At 46.5% G+C, this 21405-nt stretch overlaps 1 protein-coding gene across 1 annotated transcript; it reads right to left on the minus strand.

Moving 5' to 3' along the window:
- Nucleotides 1–1915: 1915 nt before the first annotated feature.
- Tmem231 (transmembrane protein 231) lies at nt 1916–20508 on the minus strand. Its single transcript, XM_055621399.1, has 7 exons — nt 20350–20508; nt 20079–20248; nt 8986–9114; nt 8652–8795; nt 6276–6357; nt 4398–4503; nt 1916–4049 (listed from the first exon to the last, which is right to left on the minus strand). Exons 1-7 carry the CDS (start codon nt 20486–20488, stop codon nt 3872–3874), a joined length of 948 nt encoding a protein of 315 aa, XP_055477374.1. The 5' UTR covers nt 20489–20508; the 3' UTR covers nt 1916–3871.
- Nucleotides 20509–21405: the final 897 nt, after the last annotated feature.

Here is a 21405-nt window from a genome sequence, read left to right on the forward strand (position 1 = left end):
TGCTGGCAGAGGCACGGCTTGGCCCACTAATGGACCGAAAACTCTGTCCCGAGGGGAGAGGCTTCTGGTAGGACAAAAGGCCCTTGTGCAGGAAACTGAATCTTTATCTTGCCCCCCCCTCTTCGGGTGGCATCCTTGTAACTATCCAAACAGCTTGATGCCAGGGGGACCCGGCTGCGTCCTGAGCAACAGCGGAGTGGGGAGGGGCCAAGAGGACAGGTGGCTTTTGGAGCTGGAGCGGCAGCTGCCATCTCCTCCAGCACACGCCTCTGGCCAGAGGTGCGGGCTTGAGATAACAGGTCCGGATAAACACTGGACACGTCTCAACAAATAAAGCAGATTTCACCTCTCACAAATAACAGGGCAGAGCCTAAGTACATGCAGAAGTTAGGACTTTGTGGGAGACCTGTAAATCTGTAGTGGGGTCCACTTCTCTGGCTGCTGGGAGAGCATATCAGTGTAGCCTTTCCGGGGTGCGGTTTGGCAAGATAAATTTAGGATCCTTAACCATAGCCATAAGCTTTCTGAGCTAGTAACTCCTTTCTGGATCCATCTTAAGGAAATAAACCAACCAACGGTTTATATATAACTTTCAAAGGAGTGGTATTTAAGACAAGGGAGGAAAAGCTGCAAGGAGCCCAAGGGGAAAAAAAAGATCAAAAAACTGTTCTAAGAGAATGCCAGCCATTATTTTCTAGGTAAAGGATTTAGATGGCTGTTACCTTCTTTAAAAAATGTAAACTCAGAGCCAGGCAGTGGTGGCACAGGCCTTTAATCCCAGCACTCCAGAGGGAGGCAGAGGCAGCTGGATCTCGCTTGAGTTGGAGGCCACGCTTGTCTACAGATAAGTTCCAGGACAGCCAGGACTACACAGAAAAATCCTGTCTCAAAAAAACAAAACAAAACAACAACAAAAACCTTTAAGGTCAGGTTTGGTGGGTCATTTCTGTAATTCCAACACTTGAGAAACTGAGGCAGAAGAATTACCTGAAGTATAAGGCCACCCTGGGTTGCATGCCAAGACCCTGTTTCAATAAACATAAATAAATTTAACTAAAGCTTGTGTAATTTACACAATCTTTCAGAAGACACTTAGGATTTACCTAGTCAAAAATGTATAAATGTGGAGGGGTGGGGGTTGGCACATGCCTTTAAATCCCAGAATTTGGGAGGCAGACCTTTGTCTACAGAGTGAGTTCCAGGACAGCCAGAGCTACACAGAGAAATTCTGTTTTGAAAGAAAGGAAAGAAAGAAAGAGAGAAAGGAAGAAAGAGAGAGGGAAAGAAAAAGAAAGAGAAATAAAAGAAAGGGAGAAAGAAGGAAGAAAGAAAGAAGCACAAAACTTACTTTCAAATGCATGAATATGAAAAAGTGGAAGGGAATATTTAAAAAAGAGGGAAAATAAACAAAAATTGGTTAGAGAGGAAGCTTTGCTAACCCAGGCCTAACCTCATGCAGACAGAAACAAAACCTACCACTGGATAAAACCAGACCTTTTCTCTGTTCTCCTCCCACAGCGAGTAATTAGCTCAAACCCTGGCTCCTCAGAGTTAAAGCTCAGTTGCAATCCTGTATATTTTCCACTATTTTTCCTCTTGCTGTTCTGTGTGAAGTAGGCCCAGAACTAACATCTGATCTCAAAACAACCTGATACCCACCAAACACAGTTGTAATTTTCCAGCCTGTGTCTTTCACTTGGCATGTGGATCCCGAGGAAAAAACCCTTCTTTACTTGGGGTTGGCAGAGGGGACTTTTGCCAGAGACCTGACAAAAGCTCCAAAATCTTTAGGCAGAGTGCTGGCAGAGCATGGCTGTTGAAGAGTCAGTCACTCAGAATCAGGTGGACCCTCTGCCCTCCCCATGCTTCCCCACCCAAGACCCTGCATTTCAGGAACGACAGGGAAGTTTCTTTCTGAATATTTTAATTATAAAGTTATAAAACACCATTGAGTTCTCTATACAAATTTTGCACAGAATAGTTTAATGTAACACAAAGTAGCCTGTGTCTTTGGTTTTCTTTCTTTCTTTTTTTTTTTCCCAAACAACATATTCTGATGAACTGATCAGCCCTCCCCGCCATTTTCTTGTTTTGAGACAGCATCTGAAGTGTCCCAGGCTGGGCTCTAACTCAAGGATGATTTAGAACGTCTGTTCCATCTGCCTCCACCTCTGGAGTGCTGGGGTTTCAGGGTTTATACATTGTTGGGGGTGGAACCCAGGACTCCAAAGAGCATGTCAGGCAAGCACTCTTCCAACTGAGCCATACCCCTAACACTCCCATACCTTTTTGAAATGGAAATCAGAACATTTTTCATTTAAATCTCCAGAAAAAAAAAAAAAAATAGAGGCATATGTGGCTGTAACATTTTAAGTCAGAGAAACTAGTACTGGGGACTTTTTCTGTTGAATACTTCAAAATAGCTTTGTTTTCAAAATTCTTACTTTGCTAGGGCTGACAGAAATGTGCTCCGAAAATCAGAGCCGAGTCTCTCTCCAAAGTAAACTGAGATACAGTGTGTGTGGTTATGTGAGGCATGGACGGTAGGGGCAGGTGAGTCCTTCCAGGGCTGAAGGCGTGAAGGCATGGTGCAGTCATAAACAGAGCCACCGCTCCTTAAGACGGCACAATTGCTCAGGACAAGAACGAGGCTCTGTGAAGCAGACGCCTGTTCTGGCCGTGTTCTTTGTAGATATGTATTTAAATTGGCCAGAGGGCCATCTTGCTGGGTTGCTTGTACTCTGTTAGTAGGCAGGCTGGATTAGATGCTCTGCCTAACCTTTTCTACGCTCTCTGCTCCTCGTGCCCTCCCCAAAGCCTCCCCTCTGGTGAGTTCCCTTTTCCTTAGTCAAGGGAACTAACTGCAGGCAACTGAGCTTCCAGCTCAGCCTCTGAATAAACCCTGCGGTTGTCAGGCAATGGATGCCAACACCAACAACAAACCCCTCTGTCACCCATATCCTTTCAGAAAGGGGGAAGGCCATGGAAGAGGAGGAGTGGCAAGTGGCCAGGCTTGTTGGGTGAGGGCCAGAGAGAAAGAACCTGTTGTTAGAAGCCCAACATCCTCCACTGGCGCTGGGGGTGGGGGACAGACGGAATGAGACAACACTTCTGACTCCAGCCGCCATCCCAGGGGCAGACAGAGGGCAAGAAGCAGGGCAGAGAGCCAGCCACAGCAGGGCAGGAACAGAGGGCTGTTCAGCTGAGCCGCTGACAGACCTCCATCTATGAGCCTGAGGGCAGGTGTCTAGTCCTCCTGCCCTTAAGTTACCCACCAGCATGCGGGTAACTTAATGTTTCTGGGGCTCTTGTGTTTAGGTCCTGCCCTGCCCCCTTCAGTTCTCCAGTTAAAGTCTTCAGGTCTGGAAATCAAAGTTCTGAATGGGCACTGTGTAGACACCTAGGAGGACAAAGTACTAGGGACTTGCATATTTCTCTTTTCAGCCCTGGGAGAGGCTGAAAAGTCACTTAGGACCGGGGTGGGCGGGTGGGGAGTGGGGTGGGGGTGGGGTCCAAAAGGAGAAGTCCTTGCTTGACCAGAAGTGGGGCTCTTTCAAAGATGTAGGAACTGGCTGCAGTCTTCTCCTAAAACTCAAGGCCAAAGCAAAACCAGAAACAAAACAAAGATCACAGGCCCCAGTAACCCCGTGACCTCCCTCCGCACTAGTCCTAGCGGAGTTCCTCGGTGCTTTGAAGGCACAGGGTCTATGCAGTGTGACTCTGGAAAAACCATTCTTTGTTTCTAAGGGGAAAACATTCAGGCCTGAATGTGTCCAACAGGCTAGTTGCGGAGATGCTGCAAAAGGGCAGTTCTCAGAAGACAAGAGCGAGGTAGCCACGGTCCCTAGAGTCTCCAGATGGGGTGGTCTTCTCAAGATAAGTGCTCTTTTCCTACCTCTCCCTGGGGCACGGCCACAGGGATGGAGGTCACTACTTGATTCTGAAACACGAAGGTTTTGATTCTTTCAAACACCCAGAGGAAGATGAGCAGGATGCTGACATACTGGACCCAGGCAAACTTCATCATCTCCCAGAATCCTGGCTGGTAAGTACAAAATGTTAAGGTAGCAACAGCTACATGTAGGAAATGGTTACCCCAAAGTTCAGCTCAGATGGGAAATAGAAAGGATATTTCGAATACTCTTCAGATAAAATGGATAGCCAGAGATTATTAAGACATAAATATGGATAATTCTGACTCAGAAGAATTGCTTAGAAAGAAATAGGAACAGGAAATGAAATATTCTTTCCAGTAGGAACAGCTGTCATTTGTGTGGGGTTACAGAGCTGCAGCAATTTCCTATCTTGTAAGTCCCACATCTGTCCCTACTTGGAGTAGCTAGGGAACCCCTCTTTTCTTAGTAGGCAAGAGCCACCACGGCTAACATAAAGGATATGAAATGACTTCCACAGGATATCGGATGATGGCATTGATTACAAACGGAGCTTCAGCAGCCCTGCCCACCAGCCAGATTGGGTTGGGGTTGCTCAGGACAGTGGTAACTGCAACACAAACATTAATCAATTCTTTCCTTCCTTCCTTCCTTCCTTCCTTCCTTCCTTCCTTCCTTCTCTCTCTCTCTCTCTCTCTCTCTCTCTTTCTTTTCTTTTCTTTGTTTTATTTTTTTAACAGGGTTTCTCTGTGCAGCCCTGGCTGTCTTAGACTCGCTTTGTAGACCAGGCTGGCCTGGAACTCAACAGAGATCCACCTGCCTCTGCCTCCACCAATGCTGGGATTACAGGCCCTGCTACAAACATTAATCATGAATCCAAAACGAAGGGCTATAAGTTGTCTTTGAATACAGGAGGATATTCTGTATTTTAGAATGCAAAGAACTAAAAAGAGCAATTGAATGTGCAAAGTTGCTTACGCATTATTTGAAATACTTGTCAAAATACTTCTGTTACAATATGTCAAAAACTTGCAAAGGATCTCTGTGGTCTACCACTGCTGAAGAGCTAAGTGAAGAAATACTATATTTCTAGAAAAAAAATAGTGGCTAAAATGGTGTAGCAGTGTGGGGGAAATAGTTTTATTACATAGATAAATAAATAAGAATAATTTGGATCTCAAAGTGTTTCTTTTCATCTTCTAAGATTGTGGGGAGAGGGGGTGGATGGGTGGGAGGGGTTTTGGGTGTGGGTTTCCGTAGTGGCCAGATCGTTGGATCCCGTGGAGTTGGTGTTACAGGCAATTTTGAGCTGCCTTACACAGCTGCTGAGAACCCCAGCAATCTGGAAGAGTAGCAAGCCCTCTTAACTGCTGGTCCATGCCCCAGCCCTGGCCTCTTTAAAGACATTATTTACCTAATGTGTATATACCAGCGTACCAGTTCTCTCCCTCCACCAATGAGTCCTAGGGATGGAACTTCGTCATCAGGCTTAATGGAAAATGTTCTTACCTACTGGCTCTTTCCTTTTTTGACAGATTTTCATGTAACTCAAGCTGGCCTCTGACCAGCTGTGTTGCCAAGGATGACCTTGAATTTCTGACACCTGCCTCCCAAGGGCTGGGGCTACCAGTGTGTACTACCATGCTTTATGGCTTTATGTGGTACTGGTGACTGAACCCGGGGCTTGTGCATACTAGGCAAGGAAAAGAGCTGATGTTCAGGCCAATGGCTGTCAGACTTATTTTTAGCAATTCTATTGCTAGCCTATTGCTGCTACTGCACTGCATAAAGTTACGAAGAAATACTGGAACTGCAAGCCTCCCACTTGGGAAATGCCTGTGGGTATCATCTATAATGTCTTGTTGTCAGAAACACTTTTGATGCCTTTAGGGGAAATGCCAGACCACCAGCCAGCCTGATGTGCTGACTCAAGTGTGGGGATAGTCTCTAGGGAACAAACACTATCCCTAGTCAGAACTGTGGGAGCTTCTCCTTTCCTACCAGGCTACAAAGGCGGACTGCCTGACACGCATCATCCACAGCTGTCGGGAAAGTAAGGACAGTAAATTGTCACTGGCTTCTTTTATAGGTGTACTTTGAGGGATAACTCAATTAGGAAACCAGTGAAGCCCGTGATGGGATAAATGAGGCGAGTGATTGCTAACACGTTGGGCTACTGGAGAAGTGGCCAAGCGGGAAAGGATGTGGCTTTGGAGACAGGACACAGAGGGCAAGATCTGGCAAGCCCACCCACCTCTCATCCCCGAGCCTTCACTGGTTTGAAATTTTAATTGTAAGAAGTGTCCAGTTGTTTGTTTTCATGGACCCCGCAAGCTGGGAGGTCTCTGAGTGGTGGCCTGGTGGCCTCCACTGGTAACTCACCGTTCCTTTCCTGATAGGCAGCAACAATGTGAGTGAGGTCGTAGTCATGAGCAAAAGGACTAGTCCCATTGATCACGGATACCTGGGGCAAGGCAGGAGGACAGGCTGTGAGCACTCCCCTCTACCCACTTTCCGCCCAGCTGCTCCCTGAGGCTCCATGCTGGAGACCACCCTAACCCCGGGGACCACACTCTTACTCTTATGGCCTATTTCTGTTTCAGTAATCAATTTTTTAGAGTTTTAGTTTTATTGTTTATAGTTACACGTGTGTGTGTGTGTGTGTGTGTGTGTGTGTGTGTGTGTGTGTGTGTCAGAGGGTGAGGGTTAATAAGTACATGTGAATACAGGTGCCCATGGAGGCCAGAGGCATTGGCTCTCCCTGAAGTTAGGAGTTACAGGTGGTTGTAAGCAGCCTGATGTGGATGCTGGGAACCGAACATCCCTCTAGCCCTGTTTCAGTAATCTTTTCTTCAAGGATAAACAAACTGTAACAGTTTAAGTTGTTTTACTCTCAGTTTTATTTTTTGTAGTGATAGAAAAAAGGGCCAATGTCCACTTACCACAGGTTTCATTTCTCTCTGTCTCTCTGACTCTCTCTCTCTCTCTCTCTCACACACACACACAGAAAGAGAGAAAGGGAAAGAGAGAGAGACAGCCAGGGACTGGTTCAAAGAATAGCAGAAGGGCCCATGCGTGCGGCTGAATGGAGCAAAGTGGATGAGGGAAGGACCAGAGGCTTCGGAGCTGGGAGAGGGAGAGATCCCACCCCCCATGTGTCTATGTCGGCTTTTATATAGAAACAACGGTTTCCCTCCTGTTCCTGTTCTAGGGAAACAGGCTATGCTAACCACGTAGCTGTGTGTTCCCTCCACCCTGGGTCCTGCTGGCATGTGCCATGGCCACAGGGCTCTTGAACAAACATGGCTGGGGGCTGAGCCAGCAGATGTCTCAGGAAGTCCCGTGGTGACTGAAACCCCATGACATATAAGTAGGAATTTCTGTTAGAGATGGGCCATTGCTCAGGAACCTAGGCTAGTCTTTAATCCCCGGCGTCAGGCGATCCTCCCACCCTGGTCTCCGGAGCGGGGGCTACCAGGCAGGCAGGCCACCACACCCACCTGTAAACTTTTTCACTCTGGGCAGGCATATGTCACCTGTTCAATAAATGGTGACTCGTATTTTTTTTTAATGTATTTACATAGGCACTTTACCACATCATTTGGAAGATGTGACCGTCCATCTTGACTGCCCTGTTGCTTGGCTTGATCAACACCTGGGGAGGTAGAGTAGAGTGTACCTCGGGGTACAGGACATCTCCAGAGAAGTTTGGGATGTGAGCGCTTACAGCAGATTGATGGTTGGACCCACTGATGGATTCAAAACGTGATCAGACAGTGGGTGAGTTGGGGGAGTGGCGCTGCCGAAGGTGGAGCCTGGCAGGGGGAAGCCAGGCACTGGGAACTTGTCCTTTCGGGCTGCATGGTGCTCTGGCCCCAGCCTGCTCCACTCTGCTTCCTGCTGGCCAGGAAGCTCTCCCACCAGGTCAGACACGAGTAAACCAAATCCCGTTAGGATGTTTCCTCAGGTGTTTGGTCACAACAGACAATAAACTAACAGAAGGACGGGGTGGTGGCACACGCCTTTAATCCCGGAGACTGGGAGGCAGAGGCAGGAGGATCTCTGTGAGTTTGAAGCCAGCCTGGTCTACAGAGCTAGTTCCAGGACACCTAGGGCTACACAAGGAAACCCTGTCTTGAAAAAAAAACAACAAACAAACAATAACAACAACAACAAAAAAACTAACAGGACACATGTAGAATGTGTGTACCTGAGAGCAACAGACAATTTAATTCTTCAGTAAGAGTGTTTCCCTTCTCTTTCAGGGTATAAACCAAGGTGTGCCTTTTTCATAGCTACAAAAAATTATTATTTTTTATTTGTGTGTGTGCTTTGCCTGCATGTGTTTCTGTGCACGATGTGTGCCCAGTATCTGAGGAGGCCAGAAGAGGGCGCTGGAGGGAAGTAGAACTAACTCCAAGTAACTGTGGGCTGCCAGCTGGGTGCTGGTCATCAAACTCAGGTCCTCTGGAAGGACAGCTAGTGACCTTAAGCATTGAGCCAGCTCTCCAGGCCCCATATTATACATTTAGAAGGAATTCATGATGGGGCTGGAGAGACAGTTTAGAGGACCTGGGCTCTGGTCCAGGGATACCCAGGTATGGTGCACACACTTACAGCCAGGCAGAACACTTATATAAAGACTTATAAACACTTATAAAAAGACTTAAATGCTATTTCTAAGCTTACATTTCTCCCCCTTCAAAGGATGTGCTAAACAGAGGAATGAAGGAGCTAGACCACAAGTAGCATCCTTACATTGTATCTGACGTCTAGGCTGCGGTAGCTCAGTGGCTGCTTCTGCTGCAGCCTCAGGTCGCCATTCACATATAACTGTGACCCAGGAACAGCAAAGGAGGACTGAAGAAATGCCATGCTCTGCATCACGAAGGTTGACATCCTCTGAAGTCATTAGAAAGAAAGACGCCACTGTCAGTTTGGAAGAACCTGGGGGTTCACAGGTCACCTGTCTGCAGCAAACCTGTGCTGGTCCAGTCAGGAACCTTTCTGCCCGGAACCCTCCAGCCTATGACTAGCTAATCAAATAACTTAATACTGCCCCAGGGAGAGGGCTATGAGAGGACTGACTCACGTGCAGTTGGTAGGAGAAGGTCAGGATAAGCTGTACACCAAGAACCTGCTCTGTGGATTGCAGGGGAAGTTCAAGTTTAAAATGTAGCATGTCCATCTTCCCATCCTGGTTCCTGTCTTCTTCTCTGGTCTGCAGAAGGCGAAGAAAGAGATTTCCTTTTTTTTAAAATAATTGTTTGAGGCCAGCCTGGTCTATAGGGTGAGTTATAGGACAGCATGGGCTACACAGAGAAACCCTGCCTCACAACAAAATCAAAACACCCACAAAATAAAAAAAAAAAAAAGGATTGTTAATTATTTTATTTATGTGTTAATTATTTTTATTAGTATCATTATATTATTTATTTTTTATATTTATTTACATGTTAATTTTTATTTATGTATGTGTCTGTAAATATGCATATGAACATGTGTGTGCCTGTGGAAGCCAGAAGACACATTAGATCCCCTAGAGCTTGAGGTGAAGGTGAATGTGAGCTGCCTGATGAAGGTTCTGGATATTAACGAGGGTCCCCTGCAAGAACCGTATTGAGCCACGTCTCTGGTCCCCAGAGAGAAATTTCCTTTTCCTCTCCATCCCTACCTCTCATTCCTTTCCTTCTTTCTTTAGAATGCTGGGATTGACGAGGGCCTCCTCCATGCCAGACCCGTGCTTTACTGCTGTGTGATAGCGCCATCCCTAAGACAGTTTGTTCAAATGAAAACACAAAATCTAATTCTAATCATCATGTATTTATTAAGCACGCTCTATGGAAACCCACCAAGCTCTACACATTCCTTTAACATTTATTTTTATTTTATGTGTATAAATGTTTGCAGGCACATATGTCTGTACCTCAGTGCATGCCAGACACCAGAAGGGTACTTCTGGAAGATGCCCTGAAAATGTTGTCATAGATGGTGGTAAGCTGGCATGCCGGTGCTGGGAACTGAACTCAGGTCCTTTGCAAGAGCAGCCGGTGTTCTTAACCACTGACCCTTCTCTATGGCCCCTATTTGTATATCCTTAAACCACAAGTGCCTTTGCTTCAGATCCTTAAGGCCGGACTGTCTGTGTCATTATTCATGCCCAGGCTCTAAACCTTGTGTATCTTTTAGCATCAATCAATACAATAAAAAAGGAAGCTAAGCCAGATCAATAAGATACCAAGACCACAAATACTTGACAAAAATCAGAGGAAGGTACAGAAGTCACCGCCCATAAACCATCCGTGGGCAGTTAAAAATAAGTCACCAACTGGTCCCGCCAGGGGGACAGCACTTAAATGTAAGCCCTCTGCCAGGTCTTGACACACATCTATGCCTTGATGCTGAAGCATTTCCTCTCAGTTCATTTTTTTTTTTTTCTCTCTCTCAAATGAGCAAGGCTGGGATCAAGAGAGCTGCTTTCAGAGCCTTTAAGTGATTTCTTTCCTTTAAGACAACAATGTCCTTTTCTGAGGCTCGCTATCATCTACCGTCCCCCCTCCACTGGCTGCTGCTCTCCTTGTCCTAGTTCTTCGGCTTCCTGGGGGAGGAGGGGACTCTGCCACCAGGGCCACTGATACAGTCACGGAGGTGCTTATGTATTAGTATGAATGGGGTAGAGAGCGGCTGCCTGGTCCCCGTGAGTGAGCGTCTTGCTATGAGGAAGACTGCTATCTTAGTGTTCTGCTGCTGTGAAGAGATGTCGTGAGCGCTGCGGTTCAGTGGTTTGGTCCATTATCCTCACGGTGGGAAGCATGGCAGTGTGCTGGCAGACATGGTGCTGGAAAGGTAGCTGAGAGCTCTACATCTGGGTCTGCAGGCAGCAGAGAGAATGAGATACCAGACCTGACCTGGGCACCTGAGACCTCAAAGCTGGACCCCAATGACAAACTTCCTCCGACTAGGCCACACCCACTCCAACAAGGCCACACCTCCTAATAGTGCCACTCCCTGTGGGCCTGTTGGGGGTGGGCCATTTTTATTCAGACCACATCAACAGCAATAGCGCTGGACAAAGATAAAGACCAGCTTCTCTGTTTAGGAGAGGAGAGGGGCCAGAAGAGAACTGCCAGGAAGATGCTAATTCCCGCCACTGGGGTATGACAAGGAGAGGAACTCATTTCACTGGCTCTTTATATTACGTGCCAAGCCTCTGACAGATCAAGTGCTAGCCACACAGTATAGACAGAAAATCTAGACACAGGAAGTCAGGATTTGTCAGAGGTACAGCTAATAAACAGTCTAACAGGATTTAAGATGCGGTGTTTTATTGTTTCAAGGGGAGATTAGGTGTTTTTACTTTTGTTGTGTTTTTTTCCCCAAAAAGAGACAGGATTTCTCTGTGTAGCCTGGCTCTCCTGGACTCAAACTCACAGAGATCCACCTGCCGCTGTCTCCTTGAGTGCTGGGATTAAAGGTGTACACCAGCATATCCCTAGAGATTAGGTGTTTTTAATTTAAATTTCTTTTTAATACTAAACTGCCCAGACTTGAAAAAAGAAAAAAGACAACAAAACAAAAACAAAATAATGCAAACAAACAAACAGCAGTCCAGTATGGTTGGGGCGCAACATAATCTGAACATTTGGGAGCCTGAGGCAGGAGGATCACCACAAATTTGAGGCCAGCCTGGGGAGATGTGGAACGCAAGGCCTGCCTAGGCCTCGAAATAAATAAATGAAAAGAGCTGGTCATGCTGGTGTACACCTGTGATCAGCAGTTTACGATCATCCTCCACTATACACAAGTGTAAGGTTAGCCCAGGCTATACAATACCCTGTACTAATAATGAGGGAATGTTAACCCTGAGACTTTTGAGAAGAAAAGCAAGGTTTTTGACTATCCGATTAAAGCAAGTTATATTTTGGGGTGTACCTGGGACTGGTCAATCTAGCTGCTTCTCCCTAAATTGGGATTTTAGAGAGCAGCCCCTGTTAGCTTCTTGGAGTTCCTTTTATGTGGGAGACAAAGTATCACAGGGGCAAGGGAGTTGACTCTTACACAGTGTCAGAAAACACAATGGGCCATGCCAGAGGTTAAGAGCACTTCCAGAGGTCCTGAGTTCAATTCCCAGCAACCACATGGTGGCTCACAATACAATCACCTATAATGTATTCCGGTGCCTTCTTCTGGCGTGCAGGTATACATGCATATAGAACATTCATATACATAAAACTAAAAAATAAATCTTAAAAAATGTTTTAAAAGACTGTTAAAAAACATGTTTTGTAGTTTACATAAAATCTAAGAAACAGAAACTTATTGAACCTGAGCCCTCTGGAAGAGCAGCCAATGCTCTTAACTGCTGGGCCATCTCTCCGTCGCTACACTTTTTTTTTTTTTTTAAGTTTTATTTATTCTAATGTGCATTGGTGTTGCCTGCATGTATGTCTGTGTGAGGGTGCCAGATTCTCTGGAACAGACGATTGTGAGCTGCCTTGTGGGCGGCTGGAAATTGAACTTGGGCCCTTTAGAAGGGCTGCCAATGTCCTTAGCCGCTGAGCCATCTCTCCAGCCCCTATTTTAGCCATTTTTCAGCACAGCACAATTTGGGGAAAAGATTCCTGATGATAACTTAACTCAGTCTTGTGTGTAAACAGAGCTTAAGACATGATTACATTGAAACTCTTCAGAAAGTACAAACGGCCTCTTCCGTAAAGGCAGGTTCTGTCGACTCAGCAACAGTGCTCAAGATTCGGGCCTCAGGAGGAAGAGTCTGGGGGCCTCTGGTGTGGCCTGGCCCCACAGCTAGCACAGATCTCCAGGCTCCTGACTATGTTCCCAGCTTTCCGAGTGTTGCAGAGACACTACGTGTCTGGCACCCCTGCTTTCCCTAGTGCTTAGGCACCCCTGCTTTCCCTAGTGTTTATCCATGAGCACTTTCCCTAGTGTTTATCCATGACGACCTTGTGCTCTCAATACTTCAGAGCTTGGAGGAGGGTCACAGCAGGGGGACCTGGAAGGCCGAAGGGGGACAGAAATACCTGACTTGATTGTTTGCTCGCTGTCCTCATTTGGGCCAGGCCAGTCTTCACTCTGGCCGGGAGCAAGTGCTCCTCAGGTGAGGCCCATTATGCTTGTTAGACTGACTGGCGGCAAGAGCTGCTGTCACTCCCTGTGCGACTGAGGAGCAGACCCAGGGCCTCGTGCATGCTAGGCTAGGGCTATAGCACTAAGCTGCATTCCCAGCCAGGGCGGCTGCTGGCTTATAACCATTTTCCAGGGCATCCACAGTCTCGCATGGCTTGTTGGGATGTTGTTTGGTTCCTGTTTTATCCTTTGCATTCTTCTCTGTCACTTTCTTTTACAAAATGTGCATTTTCAAGCTTATACTCCTGCCCATCTCACTATAGGCTTGCCATTTCTGTAAATTACATTTCTTTCTTTTAAACTGAGTTGGCCTTAGAGTGGTGGCTCAGTGGTTAGGAGCACTAGCTGTTCTTGCAGAGGACTCAGGTTTGGTTCCCAGCTCCAGCTCCAGGAGGTCGGGTGCCCTCTTCTCCGGCTGCTGCCTCTGTCTCCTCGGTGCTGGGATTATGATCCCTTGCCATCTACCCCTTTGCTGTTGTTGTTTTCAGTGCTTTGTTATGAACTCTTGCGTGGCCTGGAAGTTGAGTTCCTCAGGGATTCTGGACGTGCGACCACTCTATCCTGCCACCTTGGCTCTGTGGATGTCTGCACACAGGTGAGCAATGAGAACTGAAGCAGGCAGCCTCCTGGCCAACAGCGAATGTCAGGTGCCGCCAACAGAAAGGCATACCCCAGGGTTAGAGACGGGAAGAGCATGGGTGCTTAGACACATGGCCTCTCTACTCGGACTCTGACATCCATCTCTAACCTCCAACCCGTATCCTTACTGAGCCATGTCACTAAGGAGGAGGGCCACTTGGCTTTTCTTTTCTGATTATAAGAAACAAAAACTAGACTTTAAAACATAAAAAAAAAAAAAAAAAAATAGGGACCTTGAAGACAGTATTCTAGGTGAGCTGACCAGAGCAGAAGCAAGGCTGACTGTGACTTTGGAGCATTTTCCCAAATTAGCAACTACAAAACCACCTCCCAGCGTTGGTCAAACCTTGGCCTAAAAACCATGGCTTCCTTGATTCCTTGGACAGTTTCCCACACATAATGAAGCCAGCCTGGGTCTATGTTCCGAGCTAAAATAAAAGTATTTCACTGAATCTGACTAAATGTATAAAATAAAATATGGATATTTTTGGATCCTGCCTGCTATCCATGCTTGTTTGTTGAACTTGTGAGCCTCCTGTCTCAGCCCTGTGAGTAGCAGACAACACAGCCATGCTCCACTATGCCCAGCTGGACACTGATCACACGAAATCCAGGGCAAATGACCCCTTCTGAGTCCACGTCTTCCTCTGTAAAATGGCAGGGTGACCTCCACCTTATGGGGTTATTGTGAGAATAAACAAAGTTATACTTTGTTTTCCAAATTGATAGTTAACATTTACTGTTTATTGCAGGCCAAATACTACAGAAAGGACTTTAAATATGCTATTTGCCTATAAAGTACTTATTCTGTGTACAGGTAGTTGGGGGTAAGTAGATAAGGGACAGTAAGTCAACAGGGAATTTTACTACCATTGCTGGTATCACAGCAACACTAGGCTACTGTCTGCCTGCTTTTATGAATGCTGCAGGCACAACTCACACACCATAAACCCACTCTTTCAGCAATGATAAAGGTGGGCTGGAGATTGGGCTTCGTTGGTAGAGTATTTTGCCAAGCATGCATGAAATCCCAGCACACAGGCGCTAGAGGCAGGGTTAGAAGTTCAAGGCTGGGCTATGTCTAATACATATAAATGTGAACAGTGTCCAGCTGGGCATAGTGGTACACGCCTATAATGCTGGCTATTAATAAGGCTGGGACAGGAGGACCACAAGTTCAACAAACCAGGATATCAGTACCTAGAGAGCAAGACATCTAAAAAAAAAGTCACATTTGTGTCTTACATACTTAGTCCTATTCAGTGAAATATATGCCTATATAATACATATGTATATATACATACATGACTGGGTTCAGTGGCTGTGAAAGCATGAGGAACTGAGTTTGGATCCCAGCATCCATGTGTGCCTGTAAATCCACTGCTGTCAGAAATATAAAGATAAGAGGCTCTCCGGGGCTTCCTAACCTATATCCGGGCTCAGAAAGAAACTCCAGTCTCAAGAGAATAAGGTAGAGGGTGATAAATCAAGACACCAATGGTCTCTGTGCATGCACACAGGTGCATATACCATAAAAACACCACTCACAAAGCATGGACATATATGTATGTGTGTATAGATATATATAATATGTAATAGTAGATTTTATTTAATCTACTAAATGTTGGGTTATATGGTACTGTTAAGTTTAACTTTTAAGCTGGGTGTGGTGGTGCACACCTTTAATCCCAAGACTCTGGGAGGCAGAGGCAGGCAGATCTCTGTGAGTTTGAGGCTAGTCTGGTCTACAAAGCAGGTCCAAGATAGCCAAGGCTACATAGAGAAACCCTGTCTCCAAAAAAGAAAAGAAAAAGAAGTTTAACTCTTGAAGAATTGCTAAACTGCTTAACTGTTTTTCAGAATGACTACCATTTTATTTATATTTATATATATTTTATTTATATTTACCCGATTTTCTATGGTTTCTTTGGATTTTTTTTCGTGTTTTTATTGATACTTTCTAGATTAAAAAAATATTTTATAGGGTGTCTCCTAATTTTTTTTGTCATACTGAGAGTTGTTAATTCATTTTAAAATATTTATTTTTCTTCATGTGTATGTGTCTATGTGTCTCTGTATGTGTTTGCACACGTGTGCGGATTCCTGCAGAGGCCAAGCGTGCATCAGATGCCCTGAAACTGGAACTACAGGTGGTGGTTAACTGCTCAAGACAGATGCTGGGAACTGCAGAAGCACTCTCAGCCACTGAGCCATCCCTCCAGAACCAGAGATCAACTTTTTTGTTTTGCTTTGCTTTGTTTTCGAGACAGGGTTTCTCTGTGTAGCCTTGGCTGTCCTGGAATTCGCTTTGTAGAACAGTTCTCTTGAACTCATAGAGATGGGCCTGTCTCTCTCTGCCTCCCAAGTGCTGGGATTAAAGATGTACTACACCACCATTGGCACCAGTGATGAATTTTTAAGTACATTTTAAAAACTATTCCCAAGCCACACACTCAACCAGAAAGGAAGCAAATAATTTACTGAACGGGATTATGAATAAGTGATGAAAAGAGATGGGGGAGGGAGCCTAGAGAGATGGCTTATTGGTTAAGAGCACTGGCTGCTCTTCCAGAGGATTTGATCTCCAGCACACACGGTGGCCTACAATCATCTATAAACTCCAGTTCCAGGGATCCAAAACCTTCTTTTAGCTTCCAAGGGCACTGCATCCACATGGTACACAACCAGGCAAAACAAAATACTCACGGACACAAAAAAATAATAAATTAACTTTTGAAAATTGATTTGAAGGAGAGATTTAGGAAAAGGAGTTGTGTTTCACTTCATTTAAGGCAGGGAGAGTCTCACTTTAGCCCTACCTGAATTGTAACTTACTGTGTAGCCCAAGCTAGCCCTAAATTTATGATGACCTTCATACTTTAGCCCACCAAGTGTTGTGATTACAGACATCAGCCACCACCTAGTAGTTTTTACAGTGAAGTGTGTGTGTGTGTACAATACCTCTAGCCTAGGGCCTAGCTGTTTTCCTAGCTGTGTACATTTATCCAGGCTGGGGCTGTAGTGGCAGAGTGCTTGCCTAGCACATTTAAGGCCTTAGGGGAGAGCCCCACCACTGCAAACAAAACAACAACACAAAACACAGCTCATCTGCCCAGTATTAAAGAATTAGTTTTGGTTTCTTAAATTTGAAAATAGAGCCACATACCAAAGCAGAGGAAGGCGATGAGGAGTGCTGGCTCTCTCTCGAGCGGCTTCTGTTCCTGGAGATAAGACGCTAACTGCAGCCCACTGAGGCACCGACCAGTGGGAGTGAACGAGTAAGTAAAAGAAATGAAAGAATGAAGCCTACCTAATATTTATTCTTGCTTTGGGGGTCTATTTAACTTTCTGTTACTTTTTAGACTCAAGTGTCCAGAAGTATATGAGAGAAGAATGGAGATGTAAAGGGGAAAAAATATAAAGAAAAAGCCTTCCACCAAAAATTCAAGGCATGCCCGGTGGCAGTGGCATACATCTTTTATCCCAGCACTTGGGAGACAGAGCTAGGCAGATCTTGGTGAGTTCCAGGCCAGCCTGGTCTACAGAGTGAGTTCCAGGAAAGCCAGGGCTACAAAGAGAAACCCTGCCTTGAAACAAACAAACAAACAAACAAACAAACAAAAACTCAAGACATAAACACACTGTTTGCCAAGTGTAGTGGCGCTTGCCTGCAAACCCAGTACTTTTGGGGTGGAAGCGAGTGGATCTTCAGTCTGTGGCTAGCCTGTGTGGCATGTAGCTCAGGGTGGCTTGCAACTGGATCTGTGGCCAAGGATGATGACCTTAAAGGCTGAGCTCCTGCTCTTCCTGCCTGTGTCTGCCAAGAGCTGAGACTGCAGTCAGTCATGGACTCACAGTCACATAGTGAGTTAGAGTTTGGTCTGGGCTATGTAGTGAGACCTTGTCTCAAAAAACAAACAAACAAACAAACAAACAAACAAATCACCATCTTAAATTAAAACTGGGATTTATTTTGTTTAGAATTAAAATTGAAGTTTGGATTGAATCCAGGAGTTTGTTCAAGACAGGGTTTCTCTGTGTAGCCTTGGCTGTCCTGGACTCACTTTGTAGCCCAGGCTAGCCTCAAACTCATAGATATGCCTGCCTCTGCCTCCTGAGTGCTGGGATTATAGTTGTGTACCACCACGCCCAGCTTGTGAGCTATTTTTATAGCCTGAAAAAAAAAATCTGTTTTCACTTTCAGAAAGAAAACACAAGAAGTATGGAGTTCAGTGAGTACTCAGCAAAAGGCAGGCATTCCTTTATTCTGGCCTCTCACCCAATTACTATTCTCCACACTCTCAACCTGTGGGTCATGACCACTTTGGGAAGGTGGAACAACCCTTTTGCAGGGGTCACATATCAGATATCCTGCACACCAGATATTTACATTACGATTAATAACAGTAGCAAAATTACAGTTATGAAGTAGCAACAAAATAATTTTATGGTTGGGGGATCATCATAACAGGAGGAACTGTATTAAAGGGTCACAGCATTAGGAAGGTTGAGAACCATTGCACTAAAGATTCAAGAATTAAAAAACGGGGCCAGGCATTGTCATCCTTTCTTATAATCCCAGTACTTAGAGGCGGGAGGATCACCAGTTCATGGCCAATGTGGGCCATATCTGAGGTATACTCAAAAACCCTGTCTTAGGGAAAGACAAACCAACAAATGTGTGTATGTATGCATGTAGAGAGCTGGAGGCAGAGGCAGGCAGATCACTGTGAGTTTGAGGCCAGCCTGGTCTACAAAGCCAATCCAGGACAGCCAAGGCCACAAAGCAAAACTGAAACCCTGTCTCAGAAAACCAACAACAAAAAGAATTAAAAAGCTATAGAATTCGGTCAAATATTAATCCTAGTTAGTGAAAAAATGGAGCAAATAAAAACAGTCAAGGAGTGGCAGTGGGGTAGCTCAGCAGTAAAGACTCTAGCAGCCAACCCTGGGAATCCCAGCTGGAGCCCTGGGGTGTGGAAGGAAAGAACTGAACCCTCTGAGCTGTCCTCTTGACTTCCACCCTGTGCCTTTGCTTGCTGTGTAGCCCAGGGAGGGGGGGGGGGCAATCCTGCCGCAGCTGGGATGACAGGTGTAGCTTAGAAACAAAATATTTACTAACAAAAACAAATGCTTAAGTCCATTACTCTGCCGACGACATTAAATAAACGATAGACCGTAAAACTAATAACGTTGGCTAACAAGTACTGATCCATGTGTCAACCACAGTGAACCTTTACTTTTCTGTCATCATGCATAAACCTGTACCTCTTTAATATTTCACAGTGAACATACAGTTTTGAGATTAGAAAAACTATATATATATATATATATATATATATATATATATATATATATATATGAAAAACTAAAGGGCAAAGTAATATGAATTAAATTTTGTGTATTGCTAGTCACATGACCAACAAGACTTTAATATTTTAAAGTTCTTATTTAGCTGTTGGGGGGAAAGTCTGATTTTTCTCCCCCATCAGCTACACAAGCTTGCCTTCCAGGCTAATAATCAGCCATGTCCGAAAGGATCCACGTTTGAAAGTAGGGAAGCCAGATGTTCTACGCGTCTAAAGGAAAAGTGTTTTCAGAATATGAACGGAAAGGGATGCCTGTAAGGAAGCACTGGACTTATGTGAAAGTAAACACTAAACTGCGGACAGTAAAATGTTTCAGTTTTCATAGGGGACAGCTGCAGTGTGGAGCAAAGTGGTGGTGGTGGTGGGGGAGTCCAACCCCGGGAGGCGTGGCTTGGCCAGAGCACGAGCCGAGAGCTCAACCAATCAGCGCTTGCCCCCGCCCCTACCCCACGCTCAGTCTGCATAAAAGCGGAGGCACTCTCCGTCCTTACAGGGTGGTGATGCTCTAACCCGGCGCCGTCCCAGAGTTTACAAAGCCTGGCCTTCAAGCCCCTAAAAGGGCTTTCAGACACCTCTCCATTCAGAAGGACTGACTAGCCCCAAAGGCAGGCAACGCTCTGGCTCCTGCACCCTTGCAGACAAACACACCGACTGCATGGCTGGCTTTCTAGGGATGCCTGGAGAAGCGGAGTAAAACACACCTATTATCTAGAAAGTTAAACATGCGCAGGCCAAAGAGTCTGTTCCCAACCCCTGGGGCCAGTTGAGCTCCGAGCTGTGGGGCTGAGAACGTGGCTCAGTGGTAAAGTGCTCGCATGGAAGCACACAAGGTCCTGGGTTTGGTTCCCAGCACCCTACAAACCCGAGCACGGCCTTGCGCTGGAAGGTGGAGGCCGGAGGATCAGACGTTGAAGGCCTGCCTGGGATACATGAGACGCTGTGTCCTCTCCCCTCCCCCCCCCGCCAATGATCCATGCTGGGGTCCCCTGGAACTCATCCTGACCCCCAGGGCCCCGGCGGAACCACGCACCGACACGAGCGGGACGCGCAGGTGAGGCCCCTGCAGCCGGTTGAAGGTGGGGAACGTGCTCCAGGCGAGGAAGGCTCCGGGCTCGGGCCCCAGCAGGGCCACGAGCAGCACCTGGTGCTGGAAGCGCACGTTCGGCTGCTCCTCGTAGCTGCTCCGCTTCAGCCAAAACCCTGCGGGAGACAAGGCGGGTTGGGGCGCCAGCTCAGAAGAGCGCGCCGGGGCGAGCGGGCCGCGCCGAGCCGCGTGGCCCTCCAGGCCCGGGCAGGCTCACCGTGGCTCCGGAAGGCCACCAGCAGCGGGGGGATGTAGGTGAGCGCGGTGGTCAGCAGCAGGAAGAGCGCGGCCTTGGAGCAGAGCCCCGCGCGGTAGCCGCGCTCGACCGGGTGCGAGAAGAGCTGGTACAGCGCCATGAGCGCAGGGCCGCAGCGCCGAGTCTCCACGGCAACGACGGCGGCACAGGAGCCAATAGCAAGCACGGGGGGGTGGGGCTAGCGGGAGGCGGTTCTTGGATTAGATAGATGCATTTTATGCGGTGCCTGCGGGCCCCTTCAAGGAAACAACTGTGAGGACTGTTGAGAAGGCTCAGAGGTTAAGAGCTCTGGCTGTGCTTCCCAAGGTCCCGAGTTCAGTGCGGGTGGTGGATGTAGCTTAGTTGGTAGAGGGCTGGCCTACCATGCAGGAAACCCTGAGTTCATCCCCGGCCCTTCATTAAACCACGCACGATCTACTGCCTAGCCTGGATACACGATATAAAAGCTCCAATGTGGTTCTTACTTAAGTTCAGCAGCCAGTCATATAACAAAGCCACAGTTCTGTGAGCGCTGCTTCTGCTATGCCCCATAGAAGGAAAGACAGAAAACCGGGCACCAATTCCCTGGATGTTCAAAGGTTAGAGGGTAATTTACCATGTGCCCCTTTGATGAACTTTGTTAAGTGTAAGTGTAGGTATTATCCTCACCGAAGTTAGCCTTTGCTGATCACTTAGGTGAATACTTACTAACACCAATATTTCAACATGGAAGAAAGAGTGTCTGTTTTGAAGTAGGGTCTTACTATGTAGCCTGGGTTGGCCCTCGAGCCTCCTTCCTCTGGGTCCTCTGCAAGAGCAATCAGTGCTCTTAACAACTGGATCATCTCTCCAGCCCCTACCAATAATATATCTTAATTCTGAGAAGGTTGTCCTCTGACTCCACATGTGTGTACACACGGTATTCATCTGCATACATACACAAACAAATAAATAAATGTGACAAAACAGGTAAGGAAGGAGCTGGAGAGGCTGCTCTTCCACTGGATCTAGGTTTGACTCCCAGCAGCCACATGGTGG

The sequence above is a fragment of the Psammomys obesus genome, unplaced genomic scaffold (genome assembly GCF_907164565.1).
Source record: "Psammomys obesus unplaced genomic scaffold, mPsaObe1.curated_primary_1811, whole genome shotgun sequence".
Classification (NCBI taxonomy): domain Eukaryota; kingdom Metazoa; phylum Chordata; class Mammalia; order Rodentia; family Muridae; genus Psammomys; species Psammomys obesus.